The following is a 26,578-nucleotide window of genomic DNA, read 5'->3' on the forward strand; positions in this document are numbered from 1 at the left end:
ATCTGCTATGCTGCTACATTACCCAACGCAACTTGCGGTCAGCTAAAAACGATCTCCTTTCCGTGCCAAGAACAAAATTACAAACTAAGGGAGATTGTGCCTTTTGCTCTTTGGACTATCGTCTCAGGAACTCCCTTCCAAGGTCTATCAGGGAACATTCATGTCTAACATCCCAATGTACTGTACATGAGCAGTATTTAAAAAAAAAAAAAAATGATGTCATAAATGTCACCAACATTTGCCATCTTTAAAAAGTATACCATCACGACGTACATCAGCATGTACACAGATGCTAATCAAACAGACGGCCACAGTCTTTGGCTGATTTTATTCAGTGCTGACTGTGTAAAAATCTTACGTATCACAGGACGGATGGAGCCTCATCATAGTCATTTTGACAATGAAAAACAACACCTAAACTCATGTTTGCTAAGCATGACAGCATGTTTGAGTGGGTGGGTGACAAATTGGTTGGGCATTATAATTCCAAATACGCATTTTGCAAAGTGACAGACATATACTGTCTGCTGACTGACATACAGGGTCCCCCTGGGCCACACCTAGAAAGAATACTGTTCCTCGGACATTTGGAACCAATTTTCAAGAAGCAACAAGCAATTATTATTTTCTTTTTTTCGGTAAACGTTTATACCATTTAATTATTGTGCAAGCCTTTTTACCAAAAACACAACATTAAATCAACTGAATACACATTAAATCAATGAGATCTAGGGTTTATACATTTATTAGAAACCAACAAAGTCCAATCCCAAACTGGAATAATTATAATAGCACTAGTAAGAAGATATTTTTGTATATGGTCCACAAGTCTTTAAAATGCCCCCAAAAAAAGAATATTTTTAAAAATGGGCGTCTTGGACCACTTTGATGTTCTATTGGTCTTGTATTTGTTGCTATAAAAGTAATACTTTTGGAAAAACAATAGAATAAGACTGTGAAATACAAACTGTCTTTAATATAAAAAATAAAGTCAGTGTCAAATTTCAAGGTACTATACTATATGTACATGTAGCACAGAATCATGACACACATTACCATCAATACCATACATCAGGTGGGTATGTAAAAATGTTAGCCATACAGTTTTTAGGTTAAGGGGGGGGGGGGGTTACCGTTAGATTTGTGGCTATAACTATTTAACTATAAAGGTTACAGGTACATGTCATACATGAAATTAATGTGCACACACTAGGCTTCCATAAAAAACTCAATACAGATAACAAAAACCACAGAAAAGACAGACGCTTTTTTGAAAAAAAAAACATTTATTGTTTGTAAAATGTATTTTAGCATGGCCAGCTCAAATCTGACAGTGTACAATGAAACTTCAACATGTAGGGAACATGGACATTTTTTCTTTTGAACAAACTGGATAATAAATAAAGGAATTGTGGCCATACATACAAAAAGGACCAAAAAGAAACAAACAAACAAAAAAAATGAACAATTGAAAAATGTGCAAAAGATATAAATAAATAAATAAATAAATAAATAAATAAATAAATAAATAAATTCAAATTATTCGTCCCACGGACCCTGATCATGTGGCGCAATATGGAGCTATTCACTGTGGCTTGAATGGCTAGCAAGGTGGCAACCAGGGCAACCTGACTAATAGCGCTTGTGTTGAGCATCTGATCCACAAACACACAAAAAATATATATAATTATCTGAAAATAGGTCCTTGTGCCTTCAATGTTGCCATTTCTCTTATTTAGTAAAGTTTTGTGTGAAAATGTTTGTTTACTGCAACGAGGTAGGTCTGTCTTACAGCGCAGCAGTAACATTGCAAAACACTCGCATTCACGACTGTCTCCTTACATGCTCCAATACCGGAAATACACGAGTATGACCTCGTTTTAAAGCTCTGATTCTCCTCTTTCCAATGTTGTATTGCAAGCAAGGCTGTCTCTCACAGAGCCTGAGTAAAAAGATTTAAAGGGCCAGGTGGCCGGCGGTATATTTAACACTAGGCGGACCCTATAAAGATAACAAGCAAAAAAACACAAAAGGGGGTGGGTGGGGGTGGGGGGGTAGGTGGGCACTACTAGATTAAAGTAAAATAAACTCTTGATATTACTTACATGTTTAGCAGCTACTCTGGAAGAGCCCATGACGTTTCCGCTGGAGTCCAGCACATCAATTCCCTCTGTTAACTCATTGTGCCTCATCAGGACCACGTTACAGATATTGGCACTGGCTACAGAGAGAAACATAGGACACTGAAGTCTATTATTAGTATTATTTATTTATATTTCTTAGCAGACACCTTTATCCAGGGGAACTTACAGTTATTATAGAATATCACAATACAAAGTATCACCTTACAAAATATCACATTACAGAATATCGCATTACAGTTACGAGCAGTTATAAAGTACAATCAAATCTGTAGACAATAAGATCAAAATTCAAATAAGAGAAAAGTAAAGAATACAGTAATAAATATTGAGGAGCGAGTTCGGCTAAGAGCAGTTAACTCATAGTAAAAATATTTGCTTATACAAGTAAAGTCCATTAAAAGCACATAGTAAGTACGAAAAATGGATATAAGAGCAGTTACCAAAAATACGGATATCTATAAGAGTAAAATCAAGTACAAGATACTGTGAAAGGATTTCACCTCTCACGGGTTCGTTGCCCCTTTAATAACTGACCCAGCACAGCAGAAATGGATTTTTACAGTGCGGTTGCGCTAATTTTTTAATCAACACAAAACAAAACAAAATTACAAACAAACACCTAACTCCGTTTTGGAGTACTAACTAAACAAACAGGAACACCCTGACTACGAGTGGGACAGCTAAGCTGTTTCCCCACCAAACAGAAAACAATACACACAGGTTTAATACGCCACACTTTACCGCACGACTGCTGGGAAGCAGAGTACCTCTTTCTGCCTCCTCCTACTCAGCAGCCGAGAGCAGACTAACTGCTCTCCTTAAATACCCTGCACCTGGCTCCAATTTCCAATAGTAGCCAGATGCAGGTAATGAATAACAATAAAACAATTAACAAACAATTAAGCAAGACAAATGTGCATTCCGGCAGAGAGGTTTTAACCCCCTCCCTGCTGTCTCACAATACAGTGAATGTTTTAATTAAGAGCAGTAGTAGAGTACGGCAAGGTATGTAGCAGTTCAAGTGCAAGTACTGGTACAATTGGGTGCCATGTAGTCCAGTACAGTCGAGAGTTGTGAGGTTTACAGATGCTGTCTGAACAGGTCTGTCTTGAGGAGGCACTGAAGGTTTGTCAGGGACTGAGCAGCCCTGATATCCGTGGGTAGGTCGTTCCACCACTGAGGGGCAAGGGAGGAGAAGGAGCGGGCTCTGGAAGCGGGAGAGCAGTGGGGGGTACAGCTAATCTGCCGGTGGCTGAAAAATGGAAGGGGCGAGAGGGTGTGTAGGGAGAAATAATAGTCTGGAGATAGGAGGGAGCAGAAAGGTTGAGACAGTGATCGGCGAGTACAAGAGTTTTGAATGGGATGCAAGCAGCGATAGGGAGCCAGAGGAGGGAGCGGAGCAACGGTGCAGCATGGGAGACATGAGGAAGGAAAAAGATAAGGCGAGTAGCAGAGTTTTGGATGAGCTGGAGTGGACGGATAGCACAGGCAGGGAGGCCAGCCAGGAGGGAGTTGCAGTAATCAAGGTGGGACAGTACCAAGACCTGAACTTGGAGCTGCATGGAGTAGTCTGTGAAGAAGGGGTGAATTCTGTGTATGTTGCTGAGGAAGAAGCGACAGGAGCACGCCAGAGTAGAGATGTGCTGAGAGTAGGAGAAGGAGGTGTTGAGGGTGATACGAGGCTCTTGATGGATGAGGAGGGAGATAGGGTGGTGGAACAGAGATAGAGAGATCAGTGGTGGGGGAGAAAGGGGGGGGGGAAGACAAGGAGATCTGATTTGGAGAGGTTGACTTTAAGATGATGCGAGTGCATCCAGAAGGAGATGGCCGCGAGGCAGGTAGAGATACGGGAGGAAATGTCAGAGTTGAGGAGGGAAAAGTAAGGAAGATCTGGGCATCATCAGCATATAAATAATACGAGAAGCCATGAAGCCAGGAAGCGGGTGCAAAGAGAAAACAGGAGGGGTCCCAGGACTGAGCCTTGGGGGACACCTGTCGAAAGAGAGCAAGAGGCAGAGGGTGAGCCATGCCAGGACACCCTGCACGTCCGATCGGAGGAGTAGGAGGAGAACCAGGCAAGAGCAGTGCCGGAAAGTCCCAGGTCAGCGGGGGTGGACAGGAGAATAGAGTGGTCGACTGTGTCAAAGGCAGCAGAGAGGTTGAGAATTAGGATATCAGAAAGGGAGGTGGTACGGGCAGGGAGTAGAGAGTAGTGACAGAGAGAAGAGCAGTTTCAGTGGAGTGTGCAAGGTGAAAACCAGATTGGATGGGGTTGAGCAGAGTCTGTTGACAGGAAAATAGAGAGGTGTTGAGAAGATAGTAAATGAAAAGGAGTAGAGCAAAGGCAGCAGCCTGGAAGAGGTGAGAGGGAAGGGGGTCCAGAGCACACTTGGTGGGTTTATGGCTCTGGAGCAGGGAGAAAAGATCAGTCCGAGAGGGCCAAGAAGGTGGGTAGATCAGTAGGGGTTGCAGAGGGTGATGGGGAGTGAGTGAGCAGAGGATAGGGGGTGGGTGAGGAAGGAGGAGAGGTATTGAAGAGTTTGCAGATGTCAGTGATTTTGGAGGAGAAGAAAGAGGCAAAGTCGTCAGCCGAGATATAAGGTGGAAGAGCGGGGAGGGCTAAGGAGGTAGGAGAAGGTACAGAAAAGTTTACGGGGATTGTTCATGGAGGACTGAATGACAGAGTGGAAGTAGGAGTGTTTGGCAGAGGTGAGTGTAGAGGAGAAGGAAGAGAGGAGGGAGCGATAGACATCCAAGGCAGCAGGGAGATTGGTTTTCTTCCATTTCTTTTCAGCAGAGCACAGTTCAGTATGAGCTGAGTGGAGCACCGAGGAGAGCCAGGGCTGGGGTGGGGTGGGTAGGTCAAGGGATGAGGGGTCAAAAGGAGTCGAGGAAGGAGGTTAGGGAGGAGAAGAGCGCGGAGGTAGCAGAGTCTACAGAGAGTTGGGAGAAGGAGTCGATAGAGGGAAGGTGCGACAGAGCAGCAGAGGAAAAGGGGGAGAGAGAATGGAGGTTTCGACGGAAGGTGAAAGAGGGGGTTGGCAGAGCAGGAAGGGATGGGAGCGACAGAGAGAAAGAGAAAAAGTAGTGATCAGAGATATCGAGGAGTGACTGAGAGGGTGTGGGGAAAGCAGCCCCAGGTAAAGATGAGGTCCAGTTGATGGCCCGCCGTGTGAGTGGGGTTGGGGTGGGGGGGAGGAGACAGAAGGCAAAGGACTGAAGAAGGCGAAGAAATCCAACAGTGGTTAAGGTTGGAGAGGTGGATGTTGAAGTCACCTAATAGAACAACAGGGGTGGAGGGAGAGGGTAAGGAGGAAGTCAAGCTCATCAAGAAAGTGAGCAAGGTGTCCAAGACAGCGGTAGAGAACACTGAGGAGGAGGCAACAAGGGGAGGTGATTTCAACAGCGTGAAACTCAAAGGTGCTTACAGAGAGAGAGGAGAGAGCAAGGGGGGGCAGAAAAGAGCAGGGAGGGAGAGAGCAGAAGTCCTGTTCCCCCACCCCATCCAGAGGGTCGAGGAGAGAGAGACATCGGTCAGCGATGTTTTAACACAACAATGTTTGCAGTCACTCAAATATGTCTGAGCCGCTTTTTAAGGGTCTTTATTTAAAAATATGGGCACTCATTTGCTGTCCGTCACACTTTACATGGTCAACATAACTGACTTGATTCTGCAGCAAACCTTTCATACACACCTAGCTTTCTATAAACATTTCAAATTGCATTTTGCTATAATTCAATAACCTTTTCATACACACCTAGCTTTTTATTAACGTTTCAAACTGCATTTTGCTATAATTCAATAAACCTTTGATTTTGTACTTGATATATGAGCAATACGAGTGAGAATAACTACATGTAAGTCTCATTTAGGCTTTAAACGGCTTTGTATGTACAGTACCACAATCCTCTACAACTTTACAGCAAAACATGATTTATAGATGATGCTTTGCTGCATTCTTAAATACGGCAGTTTATCAAACTTGAGCACCAGACCCTGTTGGCTTATCAAATGTTTACATTTCTAAAAGGCAATTTCAGCCTCAGACACACAAGCTGCTTGTCACTTAAGACCTGCAGCAGGACGAGACTGTGGTTAGGATGAAAAATCAGAGTGCAAATGTAGGTAAACAAACAAAGCTCATAGCAACACCTTTGTTTTAATGACCTTAATTGATCGGATCATAAACTTCTACTAATACAAAACAACAAGCTCTCTGCTTCTCCGCAAACTAAGCAAGTGTAATTAAGCAGAGCATTTCCAGCACCCTGACCCAATCTTCCACCAATTAACTTGTAAAACTGCATGATAGCAAGAGCTACTGATTTAATTAGGAGCTGTGCAAACAAATTAATTACAGGGACCTGGCCTGGCCTGGCCTATTGGGAAGCAATCAAGGGAGGGGGGTGGAGAGAAACCTGTGGGAGAGAGGGTGGGAGTGAGGCTGCAGGCACAAACATAATGCTGACTGTCATTACATTCTCCGTTACCAATACTGAGAATAGTGGGGTTTCATTTATACATCTAGCTAATCAATTTAACTTGCATTGTACTGTGGGCTAGGAACTCCAGATTGTAATCAGCCATGTGACATACACTTCTTAAGTTTCAATGAGTAAGAAAATACCTTAGTGGTGTCTATTTGTTATATACAGTATATCATTAGAAATACCAAAATGAATCAATCTTTGATTACCATGGCTTTCATTTTGTGAGCCTCAATTAAACAACCTGGTGCCCTAGTTGGAGTCCCATGTAGCTTGCTCTCCAGTAACACTGCTAGATTAAAGCTTTTCTGTTTGTATTTGTTTTGTGATGAGACAAGAGTGAATCTGATGAAAAAAATTGGAGGTTGTCTATGTATACCAATAAGCACATCTCTGTTTGTAGCTAAGTTTTGTGTACAGTCTGCACATTTGTTTAGTTTTTTAAATTTTTCTACTAAATGGTACTCACTGCATTGATTCATGTGGAATAATGCCTGTCCGATATTCAAAAGGAAATTGGTTGCTCATTGTACCCTATACAATATAATATATATATTTTTCTGTTTTCGCAAACGCCTTTCATTATTCTTTCTTTACGCTTGCATACTCGATCCCAGCAGAAGGATTACCAAACATAGTGACACTTGCCAATTAACACCTTCTGTTTATCTCAACATCTTTATGATCACCATATTATAGATGTCAGAACTATAATACAATACAACACTATTTTCTTTTATATAGGTGCAGCTTGGAGCATACAGTGCCAAACCTAAAGGCCGAAACCAGAATTTTAAAATTTAAGAACCAGAGTAATGCGTTGTGAACGATGTGTGCGAGTCAGCATTAGTCAGCCATTATGACTGCTGGTATGATACCCTCCAGAACGTATGCCAAGGAATGCTCAAACAAAGTTTAACCTCAGTCCGTTGAGCAGCTCTAAAAATGTGACATAGGCATGTACAGTATAGATGACTGTATCTCCCTTGGGGATATGCATTCCTGTTGGGAGAAATCAGGACGATATGCATATGGATCAACAGTTTTTATGAACCCAATTAAAACGTCCAGATTACACACTACCTGAAAGAGATCTGTCATTCAACACCTTAGACAAGCACTAAACACACAGTGCCTGTGCGCTTCGTTCTAGGCTGTCACATCAGCTTCTAAAATCTTCATAAAGCTTCTGTTATGAAGTGACTAGAACGATGCTTGATTTCTCACAAGAAACCTATTTCTCCTGTAAAAATCCTTCTATGAGACCACCGCTCTGTTATGGAGGCTGGTCCTCACCTTTCAGTCAAGTCATGGAGACAAATGTTTTAGCTAATGCATTCAATGAGGTGCACAGAAGAAATTAGTACATTCTAGCGCTAGTGAGCAGGGTTACTTGAATATATCTAGCATTAACCAAATTGGGGATGGATAATCTCAGATTTATTTGCCGGAACTATTTGTCGAAGTCACGTGTGGGTATATACACAAAACGTAACATGTTAAACAGTGGGGTCTTTTATCATAAACAGATTTTGCATCACCTGCTTATTCACGATTATGCTTCTCTCTCTGGGCATTTATTGGTGCCATCCTTATTTTAATAAATCAACCCTTTTTCTCTAAGATTCAGCGGAACGGTAACAGACTTGATAAACCCAAGCTATCTTTTACCCGCCTAAAAGAATTCAATCTGCATACTATGTATGTTTCTGCACTCACCGATAGTTGGAATGTCTAATAAAAGAGACACAAGCATATTTTACTTTAACCTTTTAGGGCACAGTGTCTGAGCAAGCCTGAGCAACATGGATTTCTGGGCGTGCACCAGTAATTTCTTCCTGGTGCACAATTGTCCTAATTGCATTTTGGTGCATGTGAGAGGGCGTGGGTGGTTCACTGAAGTATGCTGACACAGGAGTTATTATTTGACATGCCACTCAGGTGCCACTTATTTATTTATTTATTTTTCTTTTTATTATTATTAGTTGCTGCACCTCCGTGTAGTACTGTTGCAATACCATACGCAGGTGTTTAAATTATAATCCAAACGCAGTTGTTTACATTATAATCCACATGCAGTTGTTTACATTATAATACACACAGTCCAAAACAGAAGCAGAAACCAAAAGGGAATATAAACACTGCAAAACCAACTACAAAGAAAAGGTGCAGTAAAACCTGTGGCTTGTTATCTCTGCTGTCTCCAGAGGCCCCGAGATAATCCCAAAACACTGTACTGTATCCTCTCTATACTACAGTGGGGCTTGCTCATTTCCCCACCTTTAACTAGTTCTCCCTTATATTTACTGGCCGGACCATACTGGCTTACTGGTTGAATTAATAAATGCATCTCTCTCCTGAAGCCATCCTTGCTTCACTTTGTCCAGCTGCCTCTTGCATGCCACCCGTGTCAGGAACAGCAACCACGGTAAAGTTTCGCCACAAAAACAGGTTTCAGGATTCGAATCCCTCTGCCCCTGCTTTCTCTGACCAGTCTCCTGAAAAAGCAAGTAACTGAGGATACATTACAGTTCCATTTTAACTGGTCAGCAGCCCCTGCAAGACCCCCCAGCCAATTAGAGATTGCCAGCCAACACACCCCTGTCTGGCCTCTCCGTGTCATTGCCATGATTGACAGGTGGGATAAAACAATTTTCAAACCACTCTTCAGGGTTACGCATGCGCCCGCGAGGCAAATACAATCCTTCCCTGTCACAGTGCAGTATAAAAGAAAAAAAAAAAAGTATGGATGGTTTCTTCTTCTTCAAGTCATGTGCTGAACTGGAATTCAGAACTAGTCCAGGTGGCCCCCAGTCCTGAGCTCTATTCATTATGGCAATGACAGATTAAACTTCTATTACTTTTTAGCATGGTACAACGACGGGTATGAAATCCACAGTACATCTGTATGATTGTAAGGGCTATTGTTAAAGAAATCCTGGGGTGACCGAGCAGCAGCCAGACCAACGTGTGTCAATTGAATGATTATCAGGTCTTTATAACAGCAATAGGCTGGGTTAATTAAAGGTGTACAGAGTGAGTGATAATTGCCAGTCCGATTAGAGCAGAGGTCCTGCCAGGTGGAAACTTCACAGAGGAGAAGGATGAGATTTTATTAACCTTCACAACCAGCTCAATGAATCTGAAGAGTGTTATTTAAAAGGTAGCCTCTTTGAGTACACACATTTGTCTTTCCTAAAGGCCCCATTACACAAGATATGCAGTTAATATACTGTACACACCACTCACCATGAATATACTGCAAATAACATTTCATAGAAAACAAATTCAAAGTTTACCCACATTTATTTTTAAAAGGAGAAAAAATACAACATAATCAACAGCTTAGCTGCAAGAGGGAGCAGCTCAGTTGTTGAAGTGTTTGATGGTAAACATTGCCCTTGATTAAAAACTTGGCCCAAAAGTGTCAGTGCCCTGATAAAGTAGGTCATCATGAATAATGTTTACTACACTATATGTGTAACAACTTCTTGTAGTAACCAAGTAAAGCTTTATCAATCGGGCACGCAGTTCCCTTGATTGAAGCCAAACAAATCACCTACTCAGTTGTCAGTTGCCAGAAAACGTAGTTCACCATGGCCTAGATTCTCAATAACTTGCGCCACAGTTAGAGGGACAGTCATATCGCAGATGTTTGCATTCTGCTTCCCAACATGCCTAGTTCTCCCTCCGCTAAGCTGTAGTGCACCGCTTCCTTGAGCTCTACTGACAAACAGTGAAGTCTGGAATGGAACATAAACATTATTTCAGGCCTGACAAAACAGAAAGAAAGGCAAAACACTGTAACAGTAAATAAACCTGCCCATTAAAGTTTTAAATTGTTTAAAATATCAATAAAGGCACTGTTTACAATAAAACCCTTATTACCAGGTATTACCTTGGTAGTTGACCTTGACTGTGTGATAATGACCTTGCCTATACTGCGCCTACCTCCCCAACGCTATCAGGCAGTAAGGCCCTCTAATGAGGGTTCTGATGATCAAATTTGTATATTTCAAATACTAAATACTATTTAATTTAAGACTGTAATGGGTACTGGCTTGATATATTCAACACCACTGTACACAAGGAAACGGCCAGCTACGAATGAGACGTTATTTTGGGGGGGGGGGGGGGGGATACACAAGAAACATTTACAGGAGGCATTTTTCGGAAACATTCACTCTAGTCGAGGTATGCCGGGCCTTAAAGTCACATAGGCATATACTTCAGTCATCAGCAGTGTGGAGTAGTGGTTAGGGCTCTGGACTCTTGACCGGAGGGTCATGGGTTCAATTCCTGGTGGGGGACACTGCTGCTGTACCCTTGAGCAAGGTACTTTACCTTGATTGCTCCAATAAAAATCCCAGCTGTATAAATGGGTAATTGTATGTAAAAAAATAATCTGTAAAAAATAATGTAATTGTATGTAAAAATAATGTGATATCTTGTAACAATTGTAAGTCGACCTGGATAAGGGCGTCTGCTAAGAAATAAATAATAATAAAACATAATCACGTATACAACTGCTGAACTAATATCATTAGGATCAGTGGTGTAGTTCTAAATTGAAGTACCAATTCAAATATTGATTTATCTAAAACAAGTTATACAAATTCACATTTTATTTGTACATTGAACTTGAGGTAACAATTAATATGTAATGGATGCGTCTCGCATGTGACTTAGGCTACTCCCCCTTGATCAGTGCTACCAGATCGGTGGTTTTCCAGCCAAATTTGTCTTGTTTTGAAAGCATCTTGCGAGTAAATGTTGTATCTGCGCCAGTTATCAGAGACTCTGATTCTGAGTACACCATCAAAACTGGTACATAGGGAATCGGACACTGATTTTTTTTTTTTGTTCCTAGTGCCTATTCAAAGGAAAGACTAATTTGATTTCCCTACGTTAAAGAGATTGCTTCACTAAATTAGACTGGTCGGGCGCCATATAAGCATTTTCATAACAAATCGGTTAAGATGAGTTAATTCTTAAGTCAAGGTTCTGCTTAGAAAAAAGTACCAGAATGGCGTTCTGGCACGACTGTTCCACTGGTTAGGATAGGACTGTGTCTAATCACAGTCCTGAAGGGCCATTCCAATCCAGGTTTAACAGGTAAAATGAAATAATTAATTATTCAGGGTCTGGATGGAGGTTTAATTGGTTCAATTAAACAATTTAGGGCAAGGTTGGAACAAAGATCAGGAGTGGAAGGGCCAACTTTGGCCACCCCTGCTTTAACACAGTTGTTTTCAACACTGGTTTTCGAGGTTCATTCCAGTCCAGGACTTTTCGTTAATTGACTCTTTTAAGATTGAGAATACTAGATATGTAACTTTGCTTTGTTATTCCTACATTTCTTGTTATTTCAATAAAAATCATTTATCTGGGAAAAGTCACTATCATTGGGGTCCCACCTGGAGAAAGTTTGAGAAGCATTGGGCTAGAGGAAAGGTTGTTGAAAGGTACAGGCAGAATTGGTACATACCAACAGCAGGGAAGGGCACAAACCTCTGGATCAAAACCCGAGTTGCAGGGCTGAACTTGTTGGCTTTCTGGATCAGCAAATTCAGTCCCACCTAAAGGAAGAAACACAGATGCGCTTGGCATTTGTTTCTGTAAATCCTTTTCCGTGAACACCGCCGTTATCCTGACAGCCCCTGTTAACCTGCGAGTCTTGTCCCTGGAATGGCAGATAACTAAAGTAATAGTGAATAAGCTGATGTACAGTACAAGCAGTGGTGTAGTCCTAAATCTGAAGGTACCGGAATGCCACTAAAATATTGATTTTCTTAAACAAGAATTATTATACAGAATTCACATTTTATTTGGATACTGAACTTCTAGTAACACATATAACAGATAATGCATTTATTTAATTTCTCTAAGTATTTCCATAAAGTGTCTTTCTCCATCTTTTCAGAATGCTTTACTTTACGTGTCTGTATGTCAGTGACAGAATGGTGATGGCTGAGCGACCTATAGAAAACAGAACCGGAACTGTGTTCTGGCTCAGCGACAGAACTGAGTACAAGCAGGAGAACTGAGGGCATTGCAATCAATTACTCTGGACTCTCAATGTCTGCTTCTGTTCCATTTGATAAATCTGTAATTTAATGTCATTTTATTTCACATCTTGCAATAAGAGAGAAATGATTATGCTATTTATCAAAAAAGAAGTTTGACAGAACATGACAAAAGACTATTCCATGATAATGCTACAAAAGCTTAATAGTAGTCATATAAAAGTCATATAGAAGTTTGAAAGCTTACTAGTAGTCATACAAAAGTTTGAAGTTGTCTATTTACTTTAAGGAGTACTGCCATTGTGGTATAAGCACAGTAACATGGTGGTTTCGGTTATTTAAAATAATTACAATGTTATTACATTATTGTTTGGTCCCCATGTTGTGGTATTATGTTGCTATGTTTGAGGTAACAGAAGAAAGACAACCTTTACCAAGTATCATGAATAGTTCTATAGAAAAACATGTGAGGTCCCTGAAGACAGGAAGCTTGCAAATGTTGTGCCATCATTTAAGACAGACCCAGCTAATTGCAGACCTATTATTTGAACTTCTGTAACACTCTAAATGATGAAAGCAATATTAAGAGGTCTTTATATAGCAACAATAATATAGGGGACAGTCAGCATGAACAAGGTCCTGCTTAACTAATCTACTTAACGTTTTTGAGGTTGTTAAAGCTAATGTAGATGACGGCAGTGCTTATGATATAATTTACCTTGATTTTCAAAAAGACTTTGACAACGTCGCATATGAAATACTTAAATTAAAATCAGCAGGAATACAGAGGAGGACGTGTAATTGGATACATAACTGGTTAAAAAACAGAAAGCAGAGAGTAATTGTGACAGGTGCAAAATCAGATTGGGGGGGATGTACTTAGTGGGGTACCACAAGGGTCTGTACTTGGACCCTTACTGTTCGTCAGTTATATAAATTACTTCACACAAGATACACATTGCAAGATTGTTACATTTTCAGATGATACCAAACTTGGGGGAGTAGTGGAAAGCAGCCCAGCTAATTCAAATGGATTTTGACTTTCTCTGTAACTGGGCAAACTTATTGCAAATACATTTTTATGTTAAGAAATGTAAAGTATTGCATATTGGGTGTAAATAATCAAGTAGAGAATGAACGAGATAGAAACGGGACAAGGACTTTGAAAAAGAAAAAATGAGGAATGCAAGTCTAGAGAGGTTATGCTAAGATTATAGAATTCCCTCAATGGACCCAACCTAGATTGCTGTGTGCAATTTTGGTCACCTCAGTACCTCGAGAAGGTACAGAAAAGGGCAACTAGGCTGATCCCAGGACGTAATGACATGAGCTATGAGGAAAGGTTAAAATAATCTCTTCAGCCTAAAAAAAAAAAGGAGGGAAAGAGGGGACTTGACTGAAGTCTACACAATCATAAATGGAACAGGTAAAGTTAACCAAAGACACTACTTCAAACTTAGCACAGCGAGCAAAACAAGAGGGCATAAATGGAAGCTGAGTAAAATTATGTTTAGACCAGAAGGTAGGAAGCACTTTTTTTATACAGAGTTCTAAATGCATGGATTAGCCTACTAGGTGAAGTAATAGGATCTGAAACGCTGGGAACATTTAAAAAAAAAAATACTAGATTGTGTGCTTTTAAATGAGTTCCCCCCAGTAGGGGAGAATAACAAGGGACGAGCCTTTTCTAAAAAAAAAAAAAAGAAGAAACAGACAGACACCTCCTAATATCACCAGATTCTGGTACCCTTAAACACTTGCGCTAAAGCATTTACCAAACAATTCTAATGGTAGTTGGATAAGCAGTTTTCTAGATATAAGAACATCTAGAGACCTCCCTCAAAAATACAGGTGCAAGGGGAGAACATTGATAGAGATGTATGCAGTATTCCATGGTAAAATTCTGTGACGTTACAGTCTCAAAATGATCAAAAGGCCCAAGCCATGTAACAGTGGAACTAATCCAACAACTCTCACCAAAAGGATCCAATTTTATTATCAAGATTAAAAGATGAATGCTGTCTGATCCTCCTCTATTCCTACTGACACTTCTGACTGAGGGAAGAAGGTTTCAGTTTCCATGTTCCCTGATATTGTAAACACTGCTTGGCAGGCCTGATTGACATTTGGTGTTTTGACAACACAGGGAGGCAAAAGATAAAGCCTAATTTAGATTAAATTAGGAAATTCAGCAGGAGAGTGCCTATTGAAAATGACTTGCTTTCAAAACATTCAGTTAAATATAAACACACGCCTTTTTCCTGCCTAGTACCAAGCATTGTAGCTGACAATTGAGCTTAAAAATGTAGACGCAACAATATTGAGCCTTTTCAAATGAACTCAACCACAACTTTAACTGGACACCTAAAAACCTAACGAACTATAGGAAGCTGATTTTCAACACAAAGAGATTTTTTTGTACTGAATTTGATTTTTTTGTACTGTGTGTCGTCAGCCAAAAGCAAGAACTGTCACATTTTTAGATGACAGAAGTTAATGATAAGAACCTCTGCTGAACATTGCTAACACTGTTCAATTGTTCTACATACTCCCAGCGTTTAAATATACAAATATTCCAAATTAAGGTCATTTTACTTCAATTTAAAAGACACAAAAACACCTAAGAGACAAACAAAACAGACCCCAAGATGTGGTATTCCTAACTAAGTTAGACTAACCGACTTCTTGTTTTAGAACGCTGATGTCTTCCTTTACAGAAACATGAACACAGACACAAGCAGTGTCCTCTGTATTCTGTGGAAGTTGGTGGGGAGGCTGGGAGTAGGGACCACAGAGAGCTCAATGGAGCAGATCAGTGGGTAATCTTGCCCCAATTAGAGAGGTCTAATTTTTAACCACTCCAAACATGACACTGCAAGGCCCCTGCGTTGTTTCACAGGCCTGTGCTCGTTATCTCTCCCTCTCTGCGCCCTGGGAAGGGTCTCAGGTTTAATTAGCCCCCCTGAACTCTAGCCTGGCCGCTGTTTTCAGGTCGCTCCACTCTTCCAGACTCCCACCAGGGAAGCTAATTGCCTCTAATTGAGCGCTATGCTCAGGCAATGAGGTGCAGAGGCTGTCCGCTGCAGCCTGTTTGATTCCGAACGGTTTGTTTCCAGACCTGTTATTTTCTTTAGTCTCTTTTCTCTTTTAAAGTGTAATCCTTAGCTTCAGCCCACCCATGAGGGTAACTGTGCCACTGAAATTATTCACTCACGAATAATGCTGGTTATGGGACTATTTACTGTATATCTTCTACAGTTTATTTTTTTATTTTGTTTCTTGATTAATGATATGCTGTTATGTGCGTTCTGTGTGATTACTTATTGTTTTTGCTGCTGGGACCATTGTTTGCAATGCTTGCTTACTATTCCGTCTGAAAATACTTCTCATGGCTCATTTTCTTCAGAAGATGGGGAAGCACACTGCTCAGCAATGAACACCATCAGTGACCACACAAAGTATACACATGATAAGAGATTAGACCAGTACATAAATGTCTATTAGGACAATGTAGACGATATAAAATGAATAGTAGTATTACATTTTTTTTATTTTTTTTTGCATGAAATAAAAGAGCCATTTTAACACATCTTGGAGTGTTTTTTTAATTTTGATTTTAATTCATTTTTAATATTGATAAGTTTGTTAAATTTTTACAACATAGCAAAACAGGAAAGCGACAATTGAAAACAAATGCAACGTTACTCACTGCTATTGAGACGGCGCTGGTAATGGCGCCGAGATATCCCTGAAAAAACTTGGTCACTGGGGTGGGCTGTTGAAAAAAAAAAGTGAAATTATATTTAATTCTCAGAGACTACCATCACACTGAAAGACTGAGCAACTCCAGATTAAATCTAGAAAAAAGGTGATAATTTATATGGACAAAGGGAACTCTTTCAGCCACTGGATAAAAAAGAATAACTGAAGCAAACCAGTCACTCTACTATTCTTAAAGTTTTCTATTTTAGATTATATAACATTTTTGACACAGACATAAGGGTGTCTATTCAATTGATCTAAACAATGGCAAACCTGAATAGCACCATCGTTTCATATTAAAATGCTACCAATACTGATACCAATACTGATACTGATACCAATACTGATACCAATACTGATACTGGTACCAATACTGATACTGGTACCAATACTGATACTGGTACCAATACTGATACTGATACCAATACTGATACTGGTATCAATACTGATACTGGTATCAATACTGATACTGGTACCAATACTGATACTGGTACCAATACTGATACCCCCCCCCCCCCCCCCCCTCTTTCTCGAAGTAATTTGATAGGGTACTAGATTTACTTTACTATACTTTGTATTAAATAAAAGACTATTCGTTTACATTTTGAAAATAATTTTGGCCCACAGTTTGTTTTTTTTCTTTCAGGGTTATCAGCATAAAATAATAGAATCTAAAATAACAAATATTTTGCACTGAGACATTTTATCTTTATTTTTAAATACCTTACTGCTGAAATTACACACATTGCAAACAGCTAATGTGATTCTATCCCTGGGGCACGGATGTAAATAAGACTCCTAGTGCATAGCAGTTTTCACCCATTCCAGGTTTTACTACAAGCTGTATTAGCCCCAGTGTACAGGTAACAAGCTCTGGTGTGTCTTATTTAACATAGTAAAACCAGGAATGGATTAAACTGCTATGCAAAGTGAATCTTATTTCTATCCCTGTGGCGCAGCATACTGCACAATTTAATATTACCAAGTTAATATAAAACTGGGACTACAGCCGCAGGTACATATTTAAAAGTTCCAACAGTTACAGGCCTCAAGAGGAGATAATTAACTATTCTGGGATACAAAGATATGTAGTGAGCAGTTGCACTGCTTTCCAAGATAAAGGAAAATATTTTGGGGTTCCTTCTTTGCTCATTCAAATATTTATCATATTTTTAAAGAGGAGACAATTATCTATATTGGGTCTTCCAGTCCTGGGTTTGTCAATTACAGATGTTGTTTCTCTGTACTTGTTGATTATGCTTCGGATACCACACCTCGAAAATCAAGTGATGCAAGCTATTTCACTCAATGTTTTTCCTTCTTTATGCAAGTCAAGGTTGTTATAATAGTAGAAAACACTAGTGGAGGCTTTGAATAAATTGTCGATGCTCATAATGCATCAGCGTAGAAAAATGTCTAAGACAGCAGTGTTTATACATATAAAATAATTAAGCCACACATATGTGTGTGTATATGTTTACTTATTTACACATAACTCAGTTATTATTTGTAATATATTGAAAAACACGAACCTAATTTCAATACATTTTAACTAATTTAGTCTATTACAAACACACATAGTGCTGGTTGTTTTGTTGTTTTGACATGTATTAATAATGTTTGTTAATATACTTTAATAGGCGGGTGAAACTTAACATGACACCACCACTGATTCAGGGATACCAGGGTATTTATTAAGTAAGGGGTCTGCATGAGGAACAATGGGCAAGATAATCCCCACCCCTAGTCTTGCTGTAAATCGTTTGTTGTTTCCAAACTTTTGAACACTGCTGTATTTCTGGGGTACCAAAACACACTCATATTCTCAAATTTTGCATTTAGATAATACATTTTCCATTGCATGATTGAATGTCCTTTTGTCTGTCTTGTAGATGGTTAATGGGATTGTATGGGATATCCAATTACAGTCAGCACTCACATATCCAACCCATATACATTTTTTACTTCAGTGAGTATATCTGACGCATATCTGATTATTTCATCTGATTTGACGTGTATGTTGGTGAGCATGATGTAACCTGCCCCCTACCACCCAAACAACCCCTTGCCCTGCACACACACACATTGTACGGAAAGAGAAAATATGACTTGGGTTTGAGGAACTGTACAGGGAGAAGTATATTGTAGCGCTTCTTTTTTTTTTTCTTTGGCACTGTTGCCGTTTTATTTTTCTTCCTTTATCTGACATATCACAAGCTATGGCTCATGATGATGGTACCAAAAGTTCACGGAAGATTTGATTCTGCAGAGTCAAGGCAGGATATTTACATCAATCTGTCTTGAATGTTTAACTATTTGAAGACGGTCCTCCTGCTTGTTTCGTTTTTCATCCAGAGGGGTCTTTCACTGATTCTTTCATTGAAATTTGTAAGCGCACAAACTGGGTAAATAACACAGCAGTAAAAGACAAACACTTGTCAGTTTTTTCAGGGAACACAAAAAAAGATACAATGTCAGAAAATAAATAGCTGAAATGACTTTGTTTTAAAATAAGTAGGCTTCCATTTAAATGTACTGTAGTTGTTTTTTGGTAAAGTACTATATTTTCAAGAGAAGTAGTATTTTAATTCAGAACAATATGATTCTGAAAATATCACTTACCAAAATAGACGACATGTGGACTGTAATACAGTACATACTTTTAAATCCAGAACGTATTGTATTAGCATTATGTAAAATTCCCTGTTAACGACTCAACAGCAAAATTAAATCAAAATGCTACCCATGCACAGAACTGTGTAAAACGTAAAAGGCAGTGCAATTTAGCAAAAACACCAGTTTCCAGAATTAAAACAGTATCCAAAGTCAGTATTCAAAAATCAAAATATAGTGCTCGATAAGGCCCTAATGTCACAGTTCACTTTCAAATGAAAATGCACAAAAACAAGATCACAGATTTTAAAAAATGTATCACAGTGTCTAACACTGTTTAATGATTCACTTTTACATTACCATGCCTTGTCTCATTCGCTTTGTTTTTGGAGGAAGTGCTGTGTAACTGCACAGTAATAAAGACAGACTGATTTGCCATGCCAGAAAAAAAACCAAAAAAAACGGACTGTGACAGTTAAACAAGTATACTGTAACATTGAATAGACGGGCTTTGAATAAAATAACTGGTGAAGGAAATCATCTGTGATGGGTAAGTGCATTAATTTGTTACATATATATATATATATATATATATATATATATATATATATATATATATATATATATATAAAATGGGAATTGATTTTATTCTTAATACAAGGGCGGTAAAATACGACTGACGTGTATCTGGGTAACGGATATCCGAGTGCTGACTGTACATTATAACCTGCTTTACAACCAATATTTCTGGATCTGATTTCAGTGCATGACTTGTACAGCCTTTTTTAATTAAATAATATTTAACTACTGCACCAAACACTATGGGAACACAAACAGAAGTTTTAGAGTACCTTGGTGGCATTCTTGTTTGCATAGTTGACACATGCGTTGTGACTCTGGTTCAACCACTGCCAAAAAGAGGAACAAAAAAACAATGAGGTTAGATGTAGGCACTCTCTCAAGCACAGTTCATCAGTGCGCTTTTGTGGGCTCAGACATTGTGTTGAGGTCTTCGACCGTATAATCAATGCTGCGTGGAATAGAGCACAGCCAGTGACAAACATGCATGTACAGATAAAAGTTGTGTTGAATGCTGCCAAACAAATTCTTTTTTTTTCTTTTTTAATTCCAATTTTATAAGTGTTGTTTTAGACTCTTAACTGTTCTATTTTTACAAATTAGCTTTTTATCTTAGTTCTAATTTTACAATGAAAGTTTTGTCTCTTAATTTCTGTTTTATTAAATGTTATATTAGACTGGTTTTAATTGAATGGTTTAATTGTTCTTGTATGTGTGTGTGTGAAGCGCTTTGGGATCCTTGTTATGAAAGACGCTATAGAAATTGAATTGTATTGCATTGTTCTGAATATAATAACTAACATTGGAATAGGATGATCTTTAGAACGCAAGGAACGCTGACAACCTAAGGAGGACACAATGGAGCCAAGTGCTTCAGGGTCACGTGCAGCACAGATCAGAGTACCCACCTGCCAGAACACAGTGGAGACCAGCGTTTGATTGGGCAGAAGGAGGCCAATGACCTGGGAAACAAGGAGAAGGGACATTAAAGTGATGCTAGGTAACAAAATAATTCCTTATATGCACTTTCAGGTCTCTAAAGTGCAGTTTTGAAAGAAACACATAAACCTTGATTTAAACATTTGCCCCCAATATTATTAAATATTGTTTATAATTTATAATAATATATGAGCACTTACTATTGGTGTCCCAAAAGGCACATAACCTGTAAAATTCACAGCAAGAGATAAGTATGGTGGGGGCAGAGAACTGTTAACATTATAGTGGCTAAGCCCATTGAATTACACTTACAAGCTGTTACCGTATTAGTCACCATATAAATAAAGGGTTACAGAGAAAGTTGTAACCATGCATAGTGCAAAAGATGCCGCAATAGCAGGTAGTGAGACCAGACTAAGAGACAAAAGGGTTTATTAAACTTAAACCTCTCACTGATGGTGTGAATTCATAGCAAGTCTGGACAGAGACTCTTAAGCCTAAAATGTTGTTTGAAAACAGTCCTTTATTTATAGGACACTGTGCTGTTTAAGTGTATATATGAAAAGGGGAACACTCATCGCCGTCAGGCAAATCCAGTGTTTAGTGACAATTCATCTGCAATACAAACACGTTAGGTGATGTCTTTCTAACTAAATAGTGTGACAAGCCATTTCAAGAATTAACCATTTCCCTGCATAGATGCACTTGTGTAATAATACAATGGAGGTTTAAATGTTTACGTGTGGTGCCCCATGAATAGTTTAGAAGAAGCTTGATATTGGAAGGTTGGAAGCTCTAAAGACTGTAAAGTGTTTGACGTTTAACAAAAACACAGTTTTGAAAATAAAAGTCGATTCTCTTTTCATATTTCTGATCAGATGTCATGATCCTAGTGAAGGCACTGGGATCTAATACCAGACATGTCAAGTCTCACACACTCAGCCTTACTTATGTAATGCAATAAATAAAAACCAGGTGCAGGGTATTAAAGGAGAGCAGTCAGTTTGTTAGGGGCTGCTGAGTAGAAGGAGGCAGAAGAGGTGCTCTGGTTCCGAGCAGAGCCCCTAACAAACTGACTGCTCTCCTTTAATACCCTGCACCAGGTTTTAATTTAACAATAGCTACCAGGTGCAGGGGATAATTAATAATAAAACAATTAACAAATCAAAATTAAACAATAAAGCAAAACAATCAAATAATAAAAGAAACTAACAAAAAAGGTGCCTGCGCACATATCCTACACAGGGAGGATTTTAACCCCCCTCCCTGCTGTCTTACAAAGTAAAGTCATAGATAATGGGGGGAGGGGTCCATCAACAGAGAGTTCAGTACTATTGAATAATGAAACCGTGTCTATATTTTGTTTAATGGTACTGAACATCTCAGTTTGAAATGGTACTGGTCATTTATAGTAACTGTGCACCTTCAGCATTATTTATTAAATCATTGTTTATTAAATCAAGTGTAACATTTACTGTACACATTTGTACTACAAAAGTGGTTGAAATCACTGAAATCCTTTGACCCGATCATTTATACATGTTCCAATTCTGTTTACTCGCTGCTGCAGCTACTCCTCAAAACAGCTCACTGTACTGAAGGTAAGTGGGTGCCCTCAAATCTCTTTCCAATCGACTCTTTACACTCACAAGCTCGACAGCAGATATCAGCAAGTTAGTGGCCCTGTGGGTGTCTGCTCGAGCCCAGCAGAGCCCAGCAGAGGAAACAGTCCCTGGCGTCTGAAATCCCCAGCGAAGACTGACAACTTGGCACAGGTGGAACACACACCTGCAATCCCACGATTGCATGGCTCAGCCAGCACACCTCAGTAATGTCTTTCAGGGATCCCACTATTACAGTTTTACATACAATGACAGAACTACTTGTGTGATGAAACAGTAAAGACATTACATATGACATGTACGTACTGTGGGTACAGGTCAGGGTAATGGGATAATGTACGTTTTCCTGATACCGATTGTTCTAATTTTGTTCCAACCTACTTATTTTGTGTTACTACCAAGGACAGTCTTGTCAGTCTATATCTACAGCACTCGTTAGGGTGGAAAGTATGATGTTACTGAGACATTGTATGGGGGGAAAGTTTAAAATGGTATGACCACCCTCCCTGCTCTCCTTCATATTTACTTCACTGAAGAAGCAGACATACGTCTTCATTATAGAGGGAGTCTGAAAGGTTATTCTAATAAGCACTGTACCCGACATTCGAAATGGCATGAATATCTTCTCCTGGGTATCCGGGTGGATGATAGCCTGCAATTAAAGATGATATGAGATATGGTTAACTTGGTGAAAATGACAGGAAAAGGCAAGACAACAACCGGGACTAAATTAATTGAACAATGAAATAAAATTGGTACACTGAGTAAAAGAGTAAGTATAGCGTTACACCTCCCCACATGTTGCTACAACTGTTTAAATAACGTACCTGTAATTTTTCTTTTCATTGTTAACATTCTGACAACTTTTTACACTTATAATTTTAAAGTCTGTTTCAAAGCACTTTTCAAAATGGATGCTCTAATGCATTTGCGTTTCAGATCTGTCCTCTAAATCAAAGCAGGAAAAGATTTAAAAAATACCCCTCTACTTACTCTTTAATGTGTTACTGAACATGCTGTAAGGTTTACAACAAAACACATTACTTACCATTGCTCCCTGCTGTGTTGCACTGTATGTATTCTTGAAATATCTTTTTCAACATAAATCGCAAATGCTTTGATGTTTTTATCTATAAACTCAGTTCCACACACTTATTTTTGTTTCACATTGGGTCCTTGCCATTAAAATGTCTTTATGCATTATAATATCTGCGGTTTCTGCTTTTTGAAGCACTAAGGGCTACTGAAAAGTAGATTTTCTGAAGTGGAGGGAAACATATTAGCATCGCACAGTGCACTATAGTTCATCGGAAAAGCATTGTGCACTAAAGTATGTGCATCACTGATATGCTTCCCCATCTAACTTCAGAATATCAGCTTTGATAGAGGAGTCTTTTCAAAATAAGCTGAAAAACCATTTTTGCTGGAATAGTTAATAAGCATGGCAAATTATGATCTAAGAAAAAAAAAACAGCAATAGAGAATCATACTGAACACATATAATAGGATATAAAAAGGTAAGAAAATAATAGAAAAAAAGTATAAAGTAGAAATAATATAAAGTAAAAATCCCTGTAATAAAACAGCCTGTATCCTGTGCACTGTATACCGGTAGGGGTGAGACCATTTCCACCTGATTCAGTGGCTGCTGATTTTGTATTACTAGGTCAATCAATCAATCAAAACCTTTATTTATCCACACAAGTCAATTGAGAACCAATTCTCATTTACAATGACAACTTGGCAAGAAGCTCACACCACCACAGCAAACAACATAAAACACAGTAAATAATGAGTAAAAAACACAAAATCAATCTTAAAACATAAGACATAAAACTCAGCAGCAACATAGCAGGCACATATGTCAGACAGCAATGTGTCAACCCACAGCTAAAAGCAACCTCAGATATGAATCACTTAATTTGAACTTTTGTTTAAAGTCATTCCAGTCATTGGCTGCTGCAAACTGAAATTAGGTTTACAAATAACTTATTTGGTTTAGATTTAAGGGGATGTTCACCCCACAAAAAGCCTAAACAACAATACTAATAATAATATAATCTTGGTATTAAAGATTTATAGACAGCTAAAACAGTTTACCTGCTTGATCTTCTGGGCTTCCCAGAGCTAGAGAGAGAAACAAAAAACAGTATTAGCCTACCGGGTTAAAAACAACAATCAAAAATAACAATAACAACAACACAACATGCCCTGTGACACAAGACTGTACTCCACTCCTAAACTGAGGTCTGCAGACTCCAAGAACTCAGCAGGAAAACAATACTCATGTTTCCATCTTCTCGCCATGCTGAAAAGAGAGCCAGCTGTTCCATAAGGAGCTGGGACCAACATTAATGTTCCAATACTCTTCAATTTCCAATTAGCAGGAAAACAAGAGCAACATGTACCATATTACAGACAAAATATTGGGAATTAAATAAACCTGGTATCCCTACACATTAAAAAAGGCAACATACAGTCTGCTGTACAGTAGGTTGTGTGGTATTTATTTCAGGCATGGTTTATGTATTGGTTTCCTTAGTGTGATAGCTTTTTTGACCAGTCATTTCTCAATTCTGTTATATGAATAAATACGAACTTGGTCGTTTTTCAAGCAAAGAGTCTTTAAGCAGGGTTTGTTGGAATATTTGTCAAAGTTCTACAATAATCCAGCACTGAGGGGATCCATACAACTGCACAAACATGGAAAAAACAACAGAAGTAAAAAATTAGACTGCACATTGCTACAAAACTGAAGAAACATCTGAAGTCGGTTTTTCAGAACTTTGAATCTGAATCAAAATCATCAAGATTACTTTTATCTGGATCAATTTGATCTGGTTTTTCAGAAAATGTCACTGCTGGATTACACTTATCCAGATAACAAACTGTATGTGTTTTTAGATCTTCATCGTCTTCCTTGACGGTCGGGAGTCCAGCATCTCTCAGACGAGCTTTATAGAGGCGCATGTGGAGTTTTGCCTCAACTTTTTGTCAGTCAAATGTTCTCCTCTGCCAGATGTATTTCAACTTGTGCCCATTTAGTCTCTTTTTGAACTAAAGTCTTATATTGACTGTCGCCTTCTCCTGCTGGTGTGGTGTGATACAGGCGCATCTTTCTTACACCTGAGCGCACATTTTCCTGTGAACTTTCACGGGTACCTGATCTGATCATTTATTTTGACATACACATTAATATATGTAATATGAAATAAATTTGTAATTTCCCCCCACATCATTGCACACAAACATGAATTTAAAAATAAAGAACATCATGTATATACAAAATAAAATGTTTTTTTATTAAAGCTATACCATTAAATATGTGCTTTTCTTTTTGCTTGCATGGATACAAAACTTCAATAAATATGTAAATATTATATTATAACACTCTATTTGGACATATAGTGTGTGTTTGCTATAAGAATTAAAAAATATATAGATTCTATGATAATTTAAAAGCTAAATCCACTTCTGCAGTAGGATCACAATAATCCAGGTATTTTGGATCAAAGTAACCCTGATCTTCTCTTTAAATTCTGAAAAACCCAATTGCAACATTTCAATTGTGATTAAAAGTGTGATTGGATTACCAAAACGAAATCTGGGTTACAGTAATCCCGATCTCATTCTGATGTTTTGAAAAACCCAATTTCACAATACAATCCAGATCAAGTGAGAAAAATCTGACAACCAAATTTTTGAAAAACCAGCCCGATGGTCAGTCACATGACTCACATCTCCCGCACAACTGTCTGATTCAGTCAGTAGTTTTTTTGTATGCAATGAAAACAGCATTAGGAACTTGTTCTATTACGAACTATTTCTTTAAGAAGGCTACAAATGCTTACTACGACTGTGGTCACACACAAACAAAGATACTGACACACAGACACATAAAGCATTGCGAAAAGATGGAGAAAGACACTTTGTGGAAATACTTGTAGAAACGAAATAAATGCATTACCTACTATACGTGTTACTACTAGAAGACCAGTATACAAATTAAATGTTAATTCGTAGAACAATTCTTGTTTAAGAAAATTTATATTTTAGTGGCATTCTGGTACCTTCAAATTTAGGACTATCCCACTACTGATGGTGGTCAATTCGGGTTTTTAATTAAATCTTTAAATGCTCAGGTCACAAAACAAACATTATTATTTTCTGTAAGTAGGCTTACGATGTATTTGTTCTCAGCCTTTGAAATTAACTCTGCTAATGAGAACTTACAGTACAGATTTGTGTGTGCCTTTGCAACTGAGAGTAAAGGATTACATTTAAAGAAGAAATGGTCATTCCATTGATTGAAAGATTAAAAATGCACGCATCATTGTACTGGACAAAAACAATTGTAATGCCTGTCATGACACTGCTAAAAAAAGTGTGAAAGGTGTCAGACCAT

General features: G+C 38.7%; 1 protein-coding gene across 3 annotated transcripts in view; it reads right to left on the minus strand.

Moving 5' to 3' along the window:
* Positions 1 to 26,578, minus strand: part of LOC117408890 (sideroflexin-5-like) — a 62,711-nt gene that overhangs the window by 25,451 nt on the left and 10,682 nt on the right. For all 3 annotated transcript variants that reach the window (XM_059003870.1, XM_059003856.1, XM_059003864.1), the window contains exons 4-11: positions 24,274 to 24,300; positions 22,771 to 22,825; positions 20,752 to 20,777; positions 20,521 to 20,574; positions 19,885 to 19,941; positions 16,368 to 16,433; positions 12,121 to 12,211; positions 2,106 to 2,221 (exon numbers count right to left, since the gene is read on the minus strand). In XM_059003870.1, coding sequence (XP_058859853.1) covers positions 2,106 to 2,221; positions 12,121 to 12,211; positions 16,368 to 16,433; positions 19,885 to 19,941; positions 20,521 to 20,574; positions 20,752 to 20,777; positions 22,771 to 22,825; positions 24,274 to 24,300 — 492 coding nt within the window. The remainder of the gene's footprint in view (positions 1 to 2,105; positions 2,222 to 12,120; positions 12,212 to 16,367; positions 16,434 to 19,884; positions 19,942 to 20,520; positions 20,575 to 20,751; positions 20,778 to 22,770; positions 22,826 to 24,273; positions 24,301 to 26,578) is intronic.

This window comes from Acipenser ruthenus, chromosome 2, assembly GCF_902713425.1.
Source record: "Acipenser ruthenus chromosome 2, fAciRut3.2 maternal haplotype, whole genome shotgun sequence".
In the NCBI taxonomy this organism is placed as follows: domain Eukaryota; kingdom Metazoa; phylum Chordata; class Actinopteri; order Acipenseriformes; family Acipenseridae; genus Acipenser; species Acipenser ruthenus.